Source organism: Manihot esculenta, chromosome 13 (assembly GCF_001659605.2).
Source record: "Manihot esculenta cultivar AM560-2 chromosome 13, M.esculenta_v8, whole genome shotgun sequence".
Classification (NCBI taxonomy): domain Eukaryota; kingdom Viridiplantae; phylum Streptophyta; class Magnoliopsida; order Malpighiales; family Euphorbiaceae; genus Manihot; species Manihot esculenta.
The window spans coordinates 2,997,502-3,015,957 of NC_035173.2; the positions used below are offsets into that span (position 1 = coordinate 2,997,502).

At 33.0% G+C, this 18,456-nt stretch overlaps 3 protein-coding genes across 4 annotated transcripts; 2 read left to right on the top strand and 1 right to left on the bottom strand.

The window, feature by feature from the left end:
* The first annotated feature begins 2,476 nt into the window (after positions 1-2,476).
* On the top strand, positions 2,477-4,677 carry LOC110629787 (cytochrome P450 86B1). The gene has a single exon (XM_021776896.2). It carries the CDS (start codon positions 2,674-2,676, stop codon positions 4,309-4,311), a length of 1,638 nt encoding a protein of 545 aa, XP_021632588.1. The 5' UTR covers positions 2,477-2,673; the 3' UTR covers positions 4,312-4,677.
* A 233-nt stretch (positions 4,678-4,910) lies between these two features.
* Positions 4,911-7,317, bottom strand: LOC110629786 (glycosyl hydrolase 5 family protein). Its single transcript, XM_021776894.2, has 4 exons — positions 6,860-7,317; positions 6,259-6,506; positions 5,659-6,179; positions 4,911-5,579 (listed from the first exon to the last, which is right to left on the bottom strand). The coding sequence occupies exons 1-4, from the start codon at positions 7,268-7,270 to the stop codon at positions 5,074-5,076; spliced, it is 1,686 nt and encodes a 561-aa protein (XP_021632586.1). The 5' UTR covers positions 7,271-7,317; the 3' UTR covers positions 4,911-5,073.
* Positions 7,318-11,070: 3,753 nt separating this feature from the next.
* LOC110629785 (protein GLE1) lies at positions 11,071-18,177 on the top strand. 2 transcript variants are annotated; one of them, XR_002490280.2, is made up of 15 exons: positions 11,071-11,404; positions 11,498-11,644; positions 11,732-11,890; positions 11,987-12,101; positions 12,284-12,432; positions 12,579-12,750; positions 12,960-13,179; positions 14,216-14,325; positions 14,749-14,819; positions 14,930-15,011; positions 15,573-15,647; positions 16,014-16,097; positions 17,066-17,197; positions 17,355-17,473; positions 17,558-18,055. XR_002490280.2 is itself a non-coding variant. In XM_021776893.2 (15 exons), coding segments are annotated over exons 1-15 (1,896 nt in total). In that variant the 5' UTR covers positions 11,071-11,402; the 3' UTR covers positions 17,813-18,177. The 2 variants fall into 2 exon arrangements, 1 of the variants encoding a protein (XP_021632585.1); XM_021776893.2 differs by having other exon boundaries at positions 17,351-17,473; positions 17,558-18,177.
* Positions 18,178-18,456: the final 279 nt, after the last annotated feature.

Sequence of the window (18,456 nt, forward strand, 5' to 3'; positions counted from 1 at the left end):
TAACACCTTTAAAATTTGGGAGAGTGTACTTTGCTTTCTTAATAGGTCTGCCTGGCACATATCCAGATTAGTTAAGTTGATATGTCAGATGGTATATAAAAAATATATATAAAAATTATGTTGCATGTGAAACATGTTGAGGATAAAATGTTCATCATATTCATAGGTTACTCAAAAGAAAGGAAATCTCCCTTACACTTGATGCTAATTTGCTTCCAATGTTTGTGACATAAGCAATCTTTCATCATTAAAGTGAAAAGTTGATGAGGATAATTATCATGTATATTAAATGCTAAGTGTTAAACAGTGTAGCTTGCTTCCTTGCTTTAAAAATTTTCCAAAAGTTTGAAAACAACATCTTAATTATGTGTTTTGGATTTAATCTTGTGATGGTTATCTTGGTTTTGGCTTTAAGAAGTTGTGAAGTTGGATCAGTGGCCTCACTAATAAAGCAAACAGAGAAAGCACAAAAGGGGAAAGCCAGCTACTCAGTAGATTTGAGCATGAGACCACATATAAGAATGTGGGTAAGCAAAAGCCAAAATCCAAAGAAAGCAAAAGGCTGAGTACTAGTCAGAATAAAAAAATAAGAAAATCTCAAGCCATTAATTGTCATATATCTGACATTTGAAGAGGAGGCTAAGGAAGTTAGGACAACCAAGTTCATGTGCATAAATTTATGCAGCCATATCTAACTGAGGTGTTCCAATGGCTAATGCATGCATATTCAGACAAGCACATCAACCATCCTAGATTTTATGTCTCATTGTTGTTTCAGTGCATTTTGGGCTAATAACATTACAACATGGTAGAAGTTTGCAATATGTGCAACTAATTCTTCAGCATAAGGAATAATAATAGAATAATTACAAGCTCCTGGGACAGGAGCTGCTTCAAGGGAACTTCCCGAAAGCACCAAGAAATCCTGTTTCTATCAAATTTTCTCCCCATTCTGGAAACTTATTTAAGCATTCCATTATCTTTCTTCCTTGAAGCTTTACAATATCTGCTGTACTTCATCTTCCTGAATGTGATCTGAGCTGATAGCTTGTCGTATTTGAAATATTGATCTTCTCATGCTCTCTAACCGAAGCCAAAAGATATACAATTTTGTGAAAGAGCACCAACTACTGTGCATTTCTGAAAAACATCTGTGATCACAGAAAATACAAAGAGGTTGTTATAAGTTCTGAATAAAAATATATAAGCAATCATGAGAGCTACTTGTACTTCTGATTATAGCAAGATAACACATGAGATTCTCTATTGCACAAAGCAATAGCTCAGCATCTAGGCAATCATCAGGATCATGTGCCAATAGGACCTTCTTTACGAGAATATCTTCTTCTGGAGATGTTGATGAGGAATGCAAAGAAGATGGGTTATTTCCAAAGTTCATGGCCTAAACTGATCTATGAATACAAGAGACTAGTCAATGCAAATTGAGTTGATAAAATGGGATTTTACTCATTGACATACTGATGCTATTTGTGGATGGCAGTGAGAAGAATCAATAGTAATTATGCAAAAATGCACATGCACTAGTCTGAAATGAGGGTGAAACTATGGCTTCTTTTGATTTCCTTGGAAATTACTAAAAGAAGTGGTTCTTGATTAAAGATTTTTGTACTGTGTACCAGAATAATTCAATCCCATCCCTTTTTGCACTTTTACTTAATCCAGAATGAAGTTTCAATTTAATTAGTATGATTGATATATCAATAATTTCAATTGAATAGGGATTTTATTACTCTTTGATTTGAATAACAAAAGTGCAGATGAACTATTAAAAAAAGGAGAAAAAGATAAAAGGTGTTCTTCAATTTTCTTTGAATCTTATTCTGTGGGAGCCAAAAAAGAAAAAAAAGGAGATTACCAAACACGAAAAAATTTAAAGAAAAAAGGAGGCAAGGGAATAAACCTACAATGGAACATTCCTAGATTGCAAACAGTCCCATATTTGTGGGGAAAAAGAGAATGAGAAGGGTTTTATATCCCTATTATAAGTACTAAAAAATAACTAATTACACATTTTATTCTATTCTAATGTGTTTTTTCTTGATAAATTATCGATAATATAATTAATTTGTATTAACTATTATAATTTTTAAAAATTTAAGTGTCGAATAATTTATAATTTTAGTTCAGATATTCAATAGAATAATCCTAATTAGTATACAGATATAAATATATATCTAACTAAATGAATTTATCATTATTTTCATATCAACTAAGAAAATATAGTTAATGCATGGAAAACAATAAATTTTATATTACATTTTCTAATATATCCTTCAATCCAAGATTAATTATAATAATTATATTTTTTTTAATTCACATGAAAAAAAAACAAGTATATATTTATTCGTATCGATTTTGAACACATCAAGGTAGATAAAAATGTTAATCATTGACGTTTTAATCGATTGCTATTAATGTTTTACAAGCTCTATCAAAAGGCACAATTTAATATTATTTTTTTTATCTTCTTGGACAAAATCAAAGTATGTAAGATCGAATGTGTTATAAAATCCTTGGACAACAGCTAACTTAAAATAATTATTAAGGTTTGCTTTTCATTGTCAATTTCTTGTAAGACTCACCTCATCCTCATCTACAAGAAGCTACAGATTAACATTTCTTTGTAATATCTGTAACTGAAGGAGTTACAACATGACCAAGGGCCCAAGAATTCTAACACAAACAGAAACAACCATGGCAAGAAATATTTTCTTCTCTGCAATGGAATGGGTGTATGCTTACTCATCATTTTGGGATGTAGCTCTAGCGTTGATGGGACTCTTTGTTTTCAGTTGTATACGTGAAAGACTCACTAATAAAGGCCCTATGCTATGGCCTGTGTTGGGTGTCATACCCACCATGTTCCTCCACATCAATGACACGCTCAGTTTCGCCACCGGAGCTCTGATCAACTCCGGTGGAACATTCCGGTACAGGGGTGTCTGGATGGGAGGGAGCCATGGTGTCATGACAGCTGATCCTGTCAATATTGAGTATATGCTTAAGACAAATTTCAACAACTTCCCTAAAGGAAAGTACTACAGAGACAGGTTTCAGGATTTGCTTGGTGATGGTATTTTCAATGCTGATGATGAACTGTGGAAGGATCAGAGACGAACTGCGAAAACTGAGATGCATTCGAGCCGGTTCTTTGCTCATTCGTATCAAACTATGCAAGATCTTGTACACCTGAAGTTGTTGAGACTAACAGAGAAGCTGGTGAAGTGTGGAGATAGTTTTGATCTCCAAGAAATTCTGCTTCGTTTTACATTTGATAATATTTGCATAGCCGCTTTTGGAGTTGATCCAGGGTGTTTAAACTTGGATTTACCTCAAGTTCCCTTTGCAAAAGCTTTTGAAGAAGCAACAGAATTAACTTTGTTCAGATTCTTGATGCCACCTTTCATCTGGAAATCCATGAAGTTTTTAGGAATAGGATATGAGAAGAAGCTCAGTGCAGCTATTAAAACCGTACATGAATTTGCTGAGGAGACAGTGAAGGATCGACAGCACGAATTAATCAAGCTTGGTAACTTAAATGATCACTCTGATCTCTTGTCCAGGCTCATGGACATTGAATACAATGAAAAAGGCAAGAACAAGCAGCTTCAATTCTCAGACAAGTATTTTAGAGATTTCTGTGTAAGTTTCATCCTTGCAGGAAGAGACACAACTTCTGTGGCCTTGGCATGGTTTTTCTGGTTAGTACACAACAACCCAGAAGTGGAAAACAATATTCTAAGAGAAATCAACGAGATTTTAGGTCATCGAATGTGCGAAAAAGAAGATGATGACATTGTTTTCACAGTGGAAGAATTGAAGAACATGGTCTATCTCCAAGCTGCATTATCCGAATCCATGAGGCTCTACCCATCTGTTCCAACAGAAATGAAAGAAGTCATAGAAGATGATGTGCTTCCTGATGGCTCTACACTTAAAAAGGGAGCCAGGGTTCTGTATTGCATCTTCTCAATGGCTAGAATGGAGGCTATATGGGGGAAAGATTGCGTGGAGTTCAAGCCAGAGAGGTGGATTAAAGAGGGGAAATTTGTGAGTGAAAATCAGTTCAAATATGCAGTGTTTAATGCTGGTCCCAGGTTGTGCTTGGGGAAGAAATTTGCATACATGCAGATGAAGATGGTGGCTGCTTCAATCCTGTTGAGATATTCTGTTAAGGTAGTTGAAGGACATGATGTTGCTCCAAAGATGACAACTACACTATATATGAAGAATGGTTTGTTGGTGACTCTCAAGCCTAGATTGCTGCCTGCTGTGCACTTTACAGCATAAATTATAAAAAGGCTCCCTGTCCCTTTAGTTATAACTAAGCAAATAATGGCCTGTGCTTTTCCAACTTGTGTTCAAAAATAAATGAGTCTCGATCACACATATGGAACTCCATCCTTTCTGAGATTTCAGAGTCCCAGAAAAAGAAAAACACTCCTTTTGTTTATCAGACTTGAAATTTCTCAGGCAATCTTAAAGCATTTAGGGTTTTATTTTCTGTTTGGTAGCTCTGAAAGGTGAGGGAAAATGGAAAGACAAGAATGGAAAATCTTGTGCAAGTTTGCTTTCAAATTCCCAGCTTTTAGTCTGTTTCTTTATTCATTTACTTTTAGATCATTATGGTTCATCAAACTCTGTTGCTTGCTTCCACTTTCAGGTTCTTCCAGTGGATTGAGTTTTTCATTTGTATAAAAGGATTGAGAGAAAGCTGGTTCCTTGCTGGTTTTTCTTGGAAACTGAGACACTGCGCAATTAGAATTTAAGATCTGATGTTTGAGCTAATAACAATGTTTTGTTTGTTCTGCTTTAGGTAGATAACAGAGACCACCTCTGATCTTTGTTGTTCATAGAAGAACTTTAAATTTAATTATTAGAGCTATCCCTTCAAGCCTGAAGTTCAAGCTTTAGCCATTGAAATGTTTCTTTGGATACACGACACAATCTTACAAGTTTCCAATCATTGCCTTTTATGCTGCTTTTAAATATCTGTGTACATATTGATGAATATTTGTACTGTTCATCTGTTTGATCCCTTGTCTGATTCTGTCATGCTAAGCCCAAAACATCTTTCACTGGTGACTCTAAATCAAAGATTGAACTCATTAAACTAGAGGGTTTTGCTCCCATGGTTGAGCTTCTTGTACTGTTCACCAATTTGAACCATTGGCTTCCTGGGTCGCAGGTATTATCTCTACTCAAACACTTGCAAGTATTTACAACAATGTTGTTGTTGAAGTCCACATCTAGGCAAGCTGTTGTGCCATTGGCAATCTTAGACGAAAGATGCATGTTAGAATCTGAGATAATATCCCATTTTGAACTACTGTCTGTGCAAATCACTCCAAGCTTTGCTGGTTTGCCCAAATCATCTGCTTGTAAGCAGAAATATGTCCCCTTAATGGATAAAGTCTTCTGGGGTGTGTATCTCCAAGCTTCAGAATCAGTGCAGGACCCCAACCTCAATGGCTCCATCAATGATTTCCTTATGACACAGAGACCTGTTGCTGAGTGGAAAATCACTTTGTGTGAGTTAGCATCTGACAGACCTGGTCCTGCATTAACATCAAATACAATCAGACGATAAATTTTAGAATACAACCGTTGTATATACGATAATCTTTATTCGCATACCTTGGAAAGGAGATTGGAGGGCAGATATTTGCTGCAAGAAGCTTGAATTCCTGATATCACACCAGTTCCAATTCAACAACCCATAGAATTCATTCAACCCCACCACACCTTCCCTTAGATAATAGCTGCCAACAAGTGTCCACAAAGCCCAATCCAAGTCAAGTTCAGCTGCCACACCCAGAAAGCAACCCAAGTACCTATTATCATTCACATTTGTGCCTCTTTGATCCACTCCAAATTCGCTCAGAAACAATGGCCACCCTTGATCTAACAAAAATCCTGATTTTCTCATCAAATTATTCACCACTCTTCCACACACTTGATTGGGGTTCCCATTTTTCCATGCCTGCCCATCTGAAAACCCATACCAATGTACTTCAAACACTACTTTTCCGGTGAACGTCAAGTTCACCGGACGGCTGCGCAGGAATGACAAGTCTGTGTCGTAGCTTAACCCAGATAGAATCACAAGGACATCTGGGTTTGCTGAATGCACTGCTTCAGCTCCTTTTTCCATGTACCTGAGTTCTAAATCTTATTAACAGCCAAATTTTGAGTTGTTCTTTAGTCTTGGAAGGCAAGGAGATGAATTGATATTACCTGTACCAGTCGTTTACATTCTGTTTCTGGCCTCGAAGCTCATTCCTGAGGCTCATGCCGACAACATTAGGGACACCATTGAAAATGGTGGCCATTTGGGTTAAGCCCTTGATCCATTGATCTGGATTGAAGTAGGTGTCGCCGAAGAAGCCATTGCCGTCGAAGTTACTGCAACACCAGCCAGGCTTGCTTACGTGATTGTCTAGTATCACCATCACATTATTGTCTCCAAGACTAGACACCACTGCCTGGGGAAAAGAAATTACAATCCTCAAACAATTTAATTTAAACTTTTGGAATTAAAAAAAAATAATAAGAAATTTCATTGTGTACGACAAAACTGTAATTCTAGTAAAAAAATAATTAAAAAGAAAATATATTTTTCTCAAAAATGTTTTAGGTAGAAATATTTTTAAAAAATAATCTATTTTTATTATTTAATTATAATTTAAAAATAAATAATGTTAATAAATTTATATATAATACTTTTTAATTAATAACAAAACCATGAAGAACACATAAATCTGAGATCTCTTTTTTTTTTTTTTTGAATTTATTGCTAATGAACTTGATAATTTTTTTTAATATAATTATTAATTACCTGGTAAGCCTTGATGAGAGGAAGATCAACGATGGAGGGATTATTAGCCAGTATACCAGAAATGGATTCAACCAAACCAAGTCCTTGAAAAGATTGTCTCACTGTAACAGAAGCATAGCTATCATTGGTGACCAAGAACAGCGGCCAAGTCAGTCTCACACAATTGAATCCCATTGACAATATCTTCTTCGCAATCTCGTCCATTGGTTGTTTGCTCAGCCCCTCAGCCACCACCGCCTCCAGATGCGACACCCAGTTAACGCATGCTAGCTTCACTCTTTGGCCGTTCTCGTCCACGATCCACCGTGAGCTGGTGGAGAGAGGCAGAGCAGCGGTTGGCGGTGGCACTGTGGATAAGGTTATGGAGATGGAGAGGATGGAAAGAATGGAGAAGAAAGAGAGCTTCCCCATGGCTGTGATTGGTGTTTGGTAGACCTTGCAATCTGTAGAAGGGCATCTCAGTCTCCATTTATATTCGTCGGAAGTCAAGGCTTAAAGTGTAATGTTTAGTTGCAGGACTTGAGCAGTAAGAACGTAAAATTTATAATTTTATATTATTATTATTTATTTATTATTATTATTAAACTAAGATTAACCTTGTGGTTTATAAATGATTGTGGGTCCTATGATATGAAAGCAATTAGTAAAAAAAGCAAAAGGTCCTTAAATAGTTGGGCATTCAGAAATTGACATGATAATCATTTTATTCCTATTTTTTTTTTATTAGTATTTTTTTAAATAAAGTTAAAATTTTAATTATTTTTATAATAAAATAAATATTTATTGGAAACACTTTATCCATTAAAATAATTTGAGTTACATTTTTCATTTATTTTTTTGGATATTAAACAATATATTTATAGTTACATTTATTTATTTATTTTTTTAAATATTAAACAATATATTTATAAAAATAGCACGATTATTATTATTATTTTTTTTTTCATTGAAGTTGCATATAGTCTATTGTATTGTAGTAGGAAAGACGCCAAGTAATAGATGATAATAGAGAAGAGACAAGAATAGAAAAAGCTTTGCCATTACAACACTTTCGCTTTAGTCCTAAGACAATCATATCTTTGCATTTCTCACCTTTGCTAAACTTACAAGCCAATGCACTTCTATTTTTTTGCCTTTTGCTTTTTTTCCCTCTTAAAGAATTGCATGCTAATGTTTCAAATTTATCATTTTTAAATCTCCAATTTATTATGAAGTATTAGTGTTTTTATAACATAATAATTCATGATATTACATATTAAAATTTAAAAATTAAAATATAATTTAATTAAAATTAATTCGATACTTCGTTTTTTCGGGTGAGTTCAAAAATATCATACTCACAAATAAAGTAAATTTTTTCTAGAGCATTTTATTTTTTAAAAAATTCATAATTTTATGTTTATAAATTAAAAAGATTGGTTGGTGATTTTTTTTAAATTTAATATGAATGGTCTATTTCTAAATAAATTTATAAAAATATAATATTTTATTGTTGTGTTTTATAATAAAGATTATAACCTATTTATATATAAAAAACGGTATTTAAATAGGAAGAAAATTCAAATTTATGATTATACAATCCCTAATATTAAGGGACTAATTCATTTATCAATATTTATTTTCTATATTAATATATTTACTTCTTACAATCTATATCACTTCCACTCAAGTTGGAGTATAAATATTCATCATGCCCAACTTATTACATATATAATCAACTCGTCCCATACAATTTAGCAGACACCGAATTTGTGAACTCAATTTTTTTCCAATAATTGACGTATATACAAAACTTCACAAACGATTTTTGCCATGACTCGACATTCAGGTTCAGCCCTAAAACGGAATGCCACATTTTCTCAGTTTGGTAAAATGCTTTACACACATTATAAATACGAGAAATATTCCATTTGCCAGAATATATAAATTTCAAATACTCAATTAATTCTTTAACAAATTCAGAATGATTAATAAGATTAATCACCTTACTGTGAATAGAATTTCGAATCCGTAAACAGTACTCGATGAACAGTACTCGTGACTCGTAAATAGTATCCAATAAACAGTACTCATAACAATACTCGTGAACAATACCCGATGAATAATTCCCGTGAACAATACCTGATGAACAGAACTCTAAATCTCCAAATGTTACTCTTTATGGATAAATAAATGAATAGAGTCCTAGATTTCCAAATGTTACCCTTTACCAAATGAACAGAATCCTAAGTCTCCAAACGTTACCCTTTATGAGTAACCCAAATGAACAGAGTCCTAAATTTCCAAATGTTACCCTAAGTAACCCAAATAAACATAGTTCTAGGTCTTCAAGTATTACCCTTTATGAATAATCAAATGAATAAAGTCTTAAGCCTCCAAATGTTATCCGGTAACCTAAATGAACAAATCTGACAAGAGAGCTACAAGGCGACTTTGACATCCTCTTTATGTGAACAGTGAGAGACAAATATTATCCTAGATGGATAACACAAAAAAATAGAAATTTTAAATTTCCAAAAATTTAAGACTTGACGAGAGAGAAAAAAATAAATCTCTATGAATATGGCTCTGATACCATGTAAAAATATAATATTTTGTTATTGTATTTCATAATAAAGATTACAATCTATTTATATATAAAAAAACGGTATCTAAATAGAAAGAAAAATCAAATCTATGATTATACAATCTCTAAAATTAAGCAACTAATCTATTTATTAATATTTACTTCCTATATTAATATATTTACTTCTTATAATCTATAACAAAATTTAAAATTAGAAACGAATAATATAATATAATTATAATATAAAAATAATTTAAAAAATATATATATAAATTAAATTAATAGATTTTAATGTACCTACAGTTTAATTTCAGCAAATTGTGAAAGTGAAGGTGAAGATTTATTTTTTTAATTGGTTTATGTTTTTGCAAATAAAAGTTATTTATAAAATATGAGAATTTCATAAATAAATTTGGATTAAACTTTTTTTTTAAATGAGTATATACATTAAACGTCGGCCGATTCTGGGTTTTATTTATTTATTTATTAAAAAAATCTCTAACATAATCGAACCAATATAACTCCGTAATCGTTGGTCAGTTTCAATTAATGGGATCGGACCATAAGAGCTTAGCTCATTCTCCATTTATGAACCATGAACCAGTGGTTTGATTTGATTTTTTAAAAAAAAATTTGAATTATTTCAATTTGGATAACACCAAAACCATCTCTAAGGTAATCTTATATGGTCCAATTCAAAAAATCTAGAGGCTATGGCCCAAAATCAACCCATGGCTGATTTATTATGAACTCCAAACTCCAAGTTAAATATTTTTAAGTGAAAAATTTCTGATTATAATTTCTCCCAGCTTCACAATATTGCATTATGATTCGAATCTCCTCTGCCAATTAGGGTTCATGTTTTTTGGGTAAAGGATTTCTCATTCCATATCATTGCATTGGAAAGTGGAGACTGGAGACCACGTAACTAAATTAATTTATAACAATAAAATTTAAAAAATATAAAATTAAATAGAGAAAAATATTTTAAATATAATATAAAATTATATTATAAAAAATATTTCAATATTTATATTTTTATTATATATTTTATAATTTAATTTTATTATAAAATATTAAAATTAAAATATTATAAAATTATATATAAAAAATTTAAATAATAATTAATTCAATCGATTCCTAATTTATTATTTGTATATATACAAACCAATATATAATAACGTAATTTAGAATAATTATAAGAATTCAAACAAAAAATTTGAAATTTGAAATTTATATAAACTATTATTTAGTATTTCAATTAAAAAATTTATTAATTAGTATATTTTTAGAATTAATTTATTAAAAATTATCAATACAATTATAGATAAATAACTGAATTCTTTATTTGATTTTATATTTTCATTATTATAGAATAATACCACTGTTATTTGTATATTTTATATAATCCAAAATGCATCATTCTAAATTTGTTATTTTTATATTTTTATTCTTCTTATCTAAATGTTTAATAATTTTTTCTTTTATATTATTAATCAAATTTCAATTTGTTGAAATAATTGAATTTCTTCTTTATATATATATTTTTTTATGTTTTTAAAATTAAGAAATAAAGTAATAAAATTTTCCTATAGATTAAATAACAATTTAAAAAAAATAAATATCCCGACGCCAAATGGAATACTTGTAATTTTGTACATTAGAAAATTTTCATCTATTATCAAGAGGGGGAAACATTTCTCCTTGTCGCCGACTTGAAGGCGGTGGTGGCTTGGGTTCTCCAATTTCATTTTCGACTAGATGTGTAGACGTCTCTCATGGGTCGATTCTTTTGAGCTTTGTAGAGAGCGATTCTGGGTAGAGTACAGAAGAAGCGTCAGGCTTTGATGGATAGTCTAGTGATGAATAATCAGCTCTGCTGCCACTTAACAGTTTAAATTGAGTTAATTTTCCGCTATTGCAACTACTACAGCTTCAATTTGACGGGTTTTCAATATCAATTGAAGCTATTTAGCAATGTAAGTCCGATTTCTTATCTTTAGAAATGCTATCTCCTAAATTTCGTAGCTTCAATAGGAAATCTATGACCTATGTCTGTTCAACGCTTTTAGGGGAGCTTTTAAATTGGAAATTCCCTGTCCAACGAAAGTTCTTGAGATCGCAGCAGACCCTGAGCCTGATTGGAGTTTTAACGCTCTGTTATCAGAGCTCAAGTCACTTGAAAAGAAGCTCGATGTCTCCTATAAAACCCAATCTCGGTAACCCATTTATCTGTTTCTCATGGTTGTTGTTGTTGTTATTGTTATTATTGCTCTTGGACTTGCTAAATACATTGTAACTTTTAGAGGCCTTCCAAAGTGGAGGAGTGTGGAAAGGAGGCCTGTGGCATTTACAATGCGCATTTCTGATGATGAGATGGAGGATTCCGAAAGTGAAGCTGAAGAGGATCATGGGCCAAGTTCGGTGGTGGTGACACGGTTTAATTGTGATAATATTTATGTTAGGTATTGGACTAAATGTACTTGTACCTTTGTCTGTTACCTTTTTTTTTTTTTGGCAATCTATCAAGTTTTTTATGTGTATTTTTTTCCTCCTTTCAGTGATAGTGATGACTCTGTTTCTGAGTTAGCTCTCGATGGACAATCCTATTTAATGGATGAAGTAGGGTTAGTGGAAGGTGCCCTATCTGAGCTAAGCCCTCAGCTTCAAATTAAGGTGTGTGGATCTCATATAACTGTCAATTGTTTGTGAGTCTCCATTTAGAAATAGGGTTGATTTTGTGATTATCATGTTAAGCTATGTCATGACCGCCATTGAGCTTTTCAAGCTGGCAAATTAAAAAGAGAGGAGCTTCTCTGGTTTGTATGTATAACAGTGATAAATTGCTTGACTAACAGGAGAATATTAGAAACCAAATCTCAGAATTAGAGGTAGAGTTAATGAGAGAAAGTGGAAAATCTCATTCAGCCTTCACTCGAATTCAGAAGTATATGCAGGCAAGAAAGGAATCAGACCGAAAATTTGATACCCAATATCAGCGTAAAATGTAAGATTCATCTAGTTTGTTCATTTGGTTTCTTTGTTCTCAATGTGACACATTTTCATACTCAAAAAAAGAATAAAATTGTTTGAACTCTTAATGAGCTATTAAGAAACACTGAAAATAGATTGACATTTTTTTTTAAACTGTAGTGCTGAAGCATTGGATAATCACTTAACTGCAATCCAGCGGGATCATGAACTCAAATCACAAATAGAAGAAAGAAGAATAAGAAGTGATGCAGCCCATGAAGAGGCTAAAAGAAAGGAAAAGGCTTTGCAAGAAGAAAGAATGCGTCAAGAGAGAGCTAAAGCAGAAGCAGAGGTTTGTTGATTTAGCATTTTAGTTCATTGATCCATATATATATATATATATATATAGGGACATTGGAAAATATTGCAACTATTGTGATTGTAGTCATATCATTTAATACATGTGACTGTGTAATGTGGTTCTGATATGCATGTCAGAAGTTAAAAGAGGATACTTCTATTTATGGAAGAGTAGACTAAACCACAATTTTTTAAATTCAGGCTAAACGTAAAGCTGAGGAAGCTAAAATGGCTGTTCTAGAAGCGGAGAGAAAAACAGCACAGGAAGCTGCTGAAAAGGAAGCTGCTGAAGCCTCAAAAAGGGTAGCTTCTGTAGTCCCACAAGGCGATGCTTCTGGACAAGTAAATGTTAGTTCAGTAAATAAGAATCTTCTTTCCCAAGGACCTGGATCCAATAGAACTGATAAATCAGAATCAGCAGGTATTCTATATTCTGTTTTTCTTTCCACAATTCCACATAAAATTCAAATTGTATGCTTTCAGAATATCTGATATCACAATATTGCTTTCCTATTTGATATTTGTATCTTAAGTTGGTATACTCTTAGTACTTCAAATTTTCTTTAGGAATATCTTCTTGAAATAGAGAAATCTATTTGCTTTTTCTTTTTTTCTTTCTTTTTTTTACCTTTTCTATTTACATTTCATTAGTTTCTTGGTCATGGCCCTTAGACTCTTTCCATTGAGCTCCACTGGTTGAACCGGAGATTTTATTATCAGATACTGATTTAGGTAGTGAGTGAAGGAATGTAGTTGCTTGTCTTTCCTATTTGATATTTGTATCTTAAGTTGGTATACTCTTAGTACTTCAAATTTTCTTTAGGAATATCTTCTTGAAATAGAGAAATCTATTTGCTTTTTCTATTTTTCTTTTTTTTTTTCACCTTTTCTATTTACATTTCATTAGTTTCTTGGTCATGGCCCTTAGACTCATTCCATTGAGCTCCACTGGTTGAACCGGAGATTTTATTATCAGATACTGATTTAGGTAGTGAGTGAAGGAATGTAGTTGCTTGTACATCATAATCTAATTTTCATTCTTTTCTTTTTTCCTCCAACGTAATGTTGCCCATTATTCTGAAGTTGGTATTGCAAAAAAAAGAAAACGTTTTCTATCCTCTTTGATACCTTTATTATAATCCATTCTTCCTTGTTTTCGTAGACTTCAACCTTTTATATGTTTTGAAAATGCCAAGTTGCAAGATGGATGATTGACTGCTATATATTTAATACGTGCCATCCTTCATCAACATTTTCCATGTTTATGGATCTGGTTCACAGTCTCATGTGTCTCTGTAGTCTTTTCATTTCATGTTTTTGCCTTTAATTCTGATTAAATAATGTCTTCCATACTTCTCCCTTTGTTTATATTATATGTCTTCCATACTTCTCCCTTTTTTACTTTTTCTAAGGTTTTTACCTTCAGCTGACTTTTGAATTGGCCATTTTTATGGCAGCTGACATTGTGAGAGCGGCAGAAAGTGCTTTGAATCTAGAGCAAGGAAGACTACAGAAGCTTAAAAAGTTGGAGGAAGAGAACCAGGCTCTGAAATTGAGCTCTAATGTGGTATAGCTGGCAATTGCAATTAAGATTTGAAAGTTTCTTCCATTTTCTTTATTGAAAAATTACAACTCTAATTTTGGATATTTCACTGCAACTATTTAGCGATTTTGAATTATTTGGATGGTAGTTGTATTTGATATTGGAGTTCTACATTTATATTGCTTAGTGTTAGGACCTATTTTTTGTTAAGACTTTATTGGGCCTTTCTATTAGAGTTTTCTCAAGTACTTTGAACATGTGATTTGCGAAATTGAGGATCTTATATTACTATATGCTTTACATTGAACATGTTGATGTGATTACTGTTTCCTTGGATTTTATGTTGTGCTTCAGCTAGTCATTACTTTCTAGTTATGTGAAACTGAGGATCTTATATTCCTGTATGTTTTTCATTTGATATTCCAAATACTTGTCATATTTGGTTAGGATTTCAGCAACAGTGAAAGGCATATTGCTAGGTTGATAAGACAAATAAGGGGGACACAAGAGAATGTTAGGTAGGCTTTTTCTTGTTTTGGTTGATATTCCTCATGTTTGGAATTCTCATACTCATTTAATTCAATGCATGTGCATTTTTTTCCTTGACTTTTTCAACTCACCTTTGCAGAACAAAATCAAGTGAACTTATTAAAATTTTCAAGAATCCTTCATGTCCTCAGGCTATCAGCGTTGCAACCTTTGCAAGGAAGGTAACTTGATTGGTCTAGTAAAAGTGTTCCTTTTCTGCTGCTGTTTACTGTTGATTTATATGATTCACTGGGATAATGGAGAGATGAAAAATGCTTGGATTCATTCATATGGGTTGTATGAGATCCCTTTATTGTGTTTGTGCTTTATTCAATTGAAAATTTAAGTCAATTGGATATTGTTTCTCCTCGTGATTAGTTTGATTGGCGTATGTACATGGACAATGGAACACACACACATATATATATACAGCTCCTTTTGCATAAACCTGAACTGTAGGATATCGATAGTATCATATCTAATGGAAGTTTGTAACATTACAAATGAGAGGTAAAGAGCAAGGTGTGTGCATGCATTAAGGAAACAATTTGTTATTTATCAGTAATAGGCTTTGAATAATGTTGATGTAACTCTTTTAGGATGCTTTATAGCTCAAAAATTATTTGTTCATTTAGTGTTTTTATGCATTCATGTTACAGCTATCATGCATGTTTTATAACTTGTACACTCAGGATCTGGAAATTGAGGGTGCACTGATGTTTTACAAGCTCTGATATTTACAGGTTGCTTCCCACTGTGAAATTCCTGATAATGCTGCTTTTGCATGTGGCCATGTCATTGTTCTTGTTACCTCACAGGTACTGCTTGTCTGATTAGCTGTTTTCTCTCTCTTCTATTTTGTTATGTCTATTTTTTCTTCGAGTTATTTGTGTTGGGGAGGGGACATAGATTTATGGTTTGCTCACTTGATGCACTACCTAAGGCCTATGGTATTATGAAGACTCCATTGAGTCAGTTAAGTCCCAAGGGTAGTGGTCTATGGTTCTGAAGCGATAACATGTGTGTTTAGGCTATTAGGAGGGAAGAGAATATTTTGCCCCAACTCTTGGAATTCTTGTTTTTTAGCGATAACATGTGTGTTTAGGCTATTAGGAGGTAGGGAATATTTTGCCCCAACTCTTGGAATTCTTGTTTTTTACATATATCATTGATTTGTGAATCAGGTCCCACATGCTATGGATCTTCTTCTGGCCGAGTTCCATAGAGCTTGCATCTATACTGTCCCAAAGCATGTAGTATACTTGAAGGTATGCGACTTTTCAACCCACTAAAACCGAAATATTTTGTTTCAATTTTGAATGGTTGGTTCAGTTTGAATATATTGTAAACCAAGGAGCTCGATTTGGTTTAGCATTATACATGAAAGCTACCAAAAACGATTCATGTACACCCTAGACGCCTCAATTCCCTGTACTGCATACATTGACAAGATTAAGGAGAATGAAACTGGTGAAGAAGTTTCTTCCCCTAAACTATGTTCGATTTGAAGTCTATTTTTTAATTTTCATTTGCAATATATGTTACTGATAAGGTAATAAAAAAGAATCTAATCTGCTATTTCTCAATACTAAATGATTGGACAGCATAATTTTAAAACGCTTCTCCCATTTTAACATTTTTACGTACAAAGTTTTGACCAAGCAATTGTCAGTTCACATGAACAACCATGAACTAGCATTGCATTTATAGCTATTCTCTTTTCTTTCCCAGTTTCATATTGCTTTTTTCTTGCTTTCCTAGTAATCTTGTTCTTTCTCTGAATCATGGTTTTAATGGTTTAAATAGAGAAAGGGACATCACATAGAGTCATCCTACCTTTTTTTTCTGCAATGGATTATAATGTTCACTTATCTGGGTAGCTTGGAGCTTTGGACTTGGCTAAGTATCATATACTTGCACTTGAAACTTGCCTTGATTTTCGCCTGTATAGCTTTGGGGTATCCATCATTCCGCTAATATGGTCAAATTTCACATAAACAGAGAGCAAGAAAAATGCTTGAGCTAGCTAGGATCAGCCACCACAAATAGTTTATTTACCATCCTGTTTTCACGCATGATTTCCAAATAAATTAAACATGAAGCGAAAGAAAAGATCAGCTAGTAATGGATGAAAGACCATTAGTGGCTTTTTTCTTTTTGCTGCTGCTGCGGTCTGCTGTCTGCAATTTCATGTATGCTGAATGTTTTTTTTTTTTTTTGCTTAAAAAAACTTCAGTCAGCATTTGGATCAAAAGAGGCCTACTTCAAAACCATTGGATATCAAGAACATGATGGGAAGATTGAAAGCACAGGAGATTATTTGAAACGATTGGAATCCTACATGAAACTATATGGCGCTCTGGTTCAGGTTTGTTGCTTATCTGTATTATGGTTAAAAAGGACTCCAGTGCTTCACTGTTGGTTGTGTAGCATGCACTATCATGTTGATATTCTAACCCCATTCATTAGTTATTATTTGCGTCATCTCTTTCTTGCTGACAAAGGATGCCTATTTTGGCAGACAGAAATCCAGGGAATCCAGAACACTCATGGTCCAAAAGAAGGCTGGGCATGGCTTGCAAGGTTCTTGAATACTCTCCCAGCAAATATATATACTGCTGTTGCATTGAAGGCATTCCTGCAAGTAAGTTGATATAGATTCTTGATGCACCTATATAATGATTTGTAAAGGATCCACAGAGCTGACAAGAGTCTATGTTTCCATCAGACAGCAGGGTTTGTTCTCTTCAGAAAATACAAATCCCAGTTTAGGAAGATGCTGAACATTATCTCAAATGACTTTCTGAAGGCACTGAAAGAACGCGAAGATCCAAAGCTGAAAGCAGTAATAATAGAGATTGAATCCTACATAGAAGACACTAAGTTCCTTCAGGAACCTGAAGGATGGAGTTTGCAGAGTTCATTGCTATCAAGTGTTATGGTGCCCGACTCAGAACCAAGTAGAGGTTACTACTATTATTGACCAGAAATTCCAGTGTTATGGTGCCTGAATCAAAATAAACGCATCATCTCGGAGAGATGTATTATGTTATTTGTTGCATCGGAAAAGAGAGGAAAAAGGAAGTGCTATTCATGGCTGCTTTAGGCTCTTGATTTTGTCAGGTTGTATTGGCATTTTCCATTGCCTTCATTGTGAGTTTTAGCATCAATGTTGTAGTAATAGTACTTGCAAAGAGAGCCTGGAGAAACCAGAATCATTTGATTATCCGGTCTATAATTTGTACCTACCTTAATTGTCCTACCTGGAATCACTAGATTGTTCAAATTTCTTGAGAGTTGAGAACATCCCAATATATGCAAAAATGGGTTGAGATGGTTTTCTCTTTTCCCCGCTAGAAAGCATCAAATGGTTTAAGGGAGTAGTTTTCCTTTGGCATTTTATCTGCCACGTTGATGCTTTATAACCTTGAAATTTATAATTTTTTATATATACATGAGAGATTTCTTATGACATGTACTATAAATTTATAATTTTTTTATATATTTATAATTTTATTTTTATATAAAATAATAATTAATATATATGTTAAATATAATTTATTATTTTTATCATTAGACTTTTTATTTTCTTACTTTTTGAGATCATTATTAACTTTTTATTTTTTA

Bases quoted from the DNA above. Each gene is read 5' to 3' on its own strand.
- LOC110629787 (XM_021776896.2), top strand. From the start codon at position 2,674: ATGACCAAGGGCCCAAGAATTCTAACACAAACAGAAACAACCATGGCA.
- LOC110629786 (XM_021776894.2), bottom strand. From the start codon at position 7,270: ATGGGGAAGCTCTCTTTCTTCTCCATTCTTTCCATCCTCTCCATCTCC. The intron at 6,180-6,258 runs GTAATATCAATT...TTTAGAACTCAG, and splicing joins AATGTAAACGACTGGTACAG to GTACATGGAAAAAGGAGCTG. The intron at 5,580-5,658 runs GTATGCGAATAA...ATGTTAATGCAG, and splicing joins CCTCCAATCTCCTTTCCAAG to GACCAGGTCTGTCAGATGCT.
- LOC110629785 (XM_021776893.2), top strand. The intron at 14,820-14,929 runs GTAGGCTTTTTC...TCACCTTTGCAG, and splicing joins GGGACACAAGAGAATGTTAG to AACAAAATCAAGTGAACTTA. The intron at 15,012-15,572 runs GTAACTTGATTG...TGATATTTACAG, and splicing joins TTGCAACCTTTGCAAGGAAG to GTTGCTTCCCACTGTGAAAT.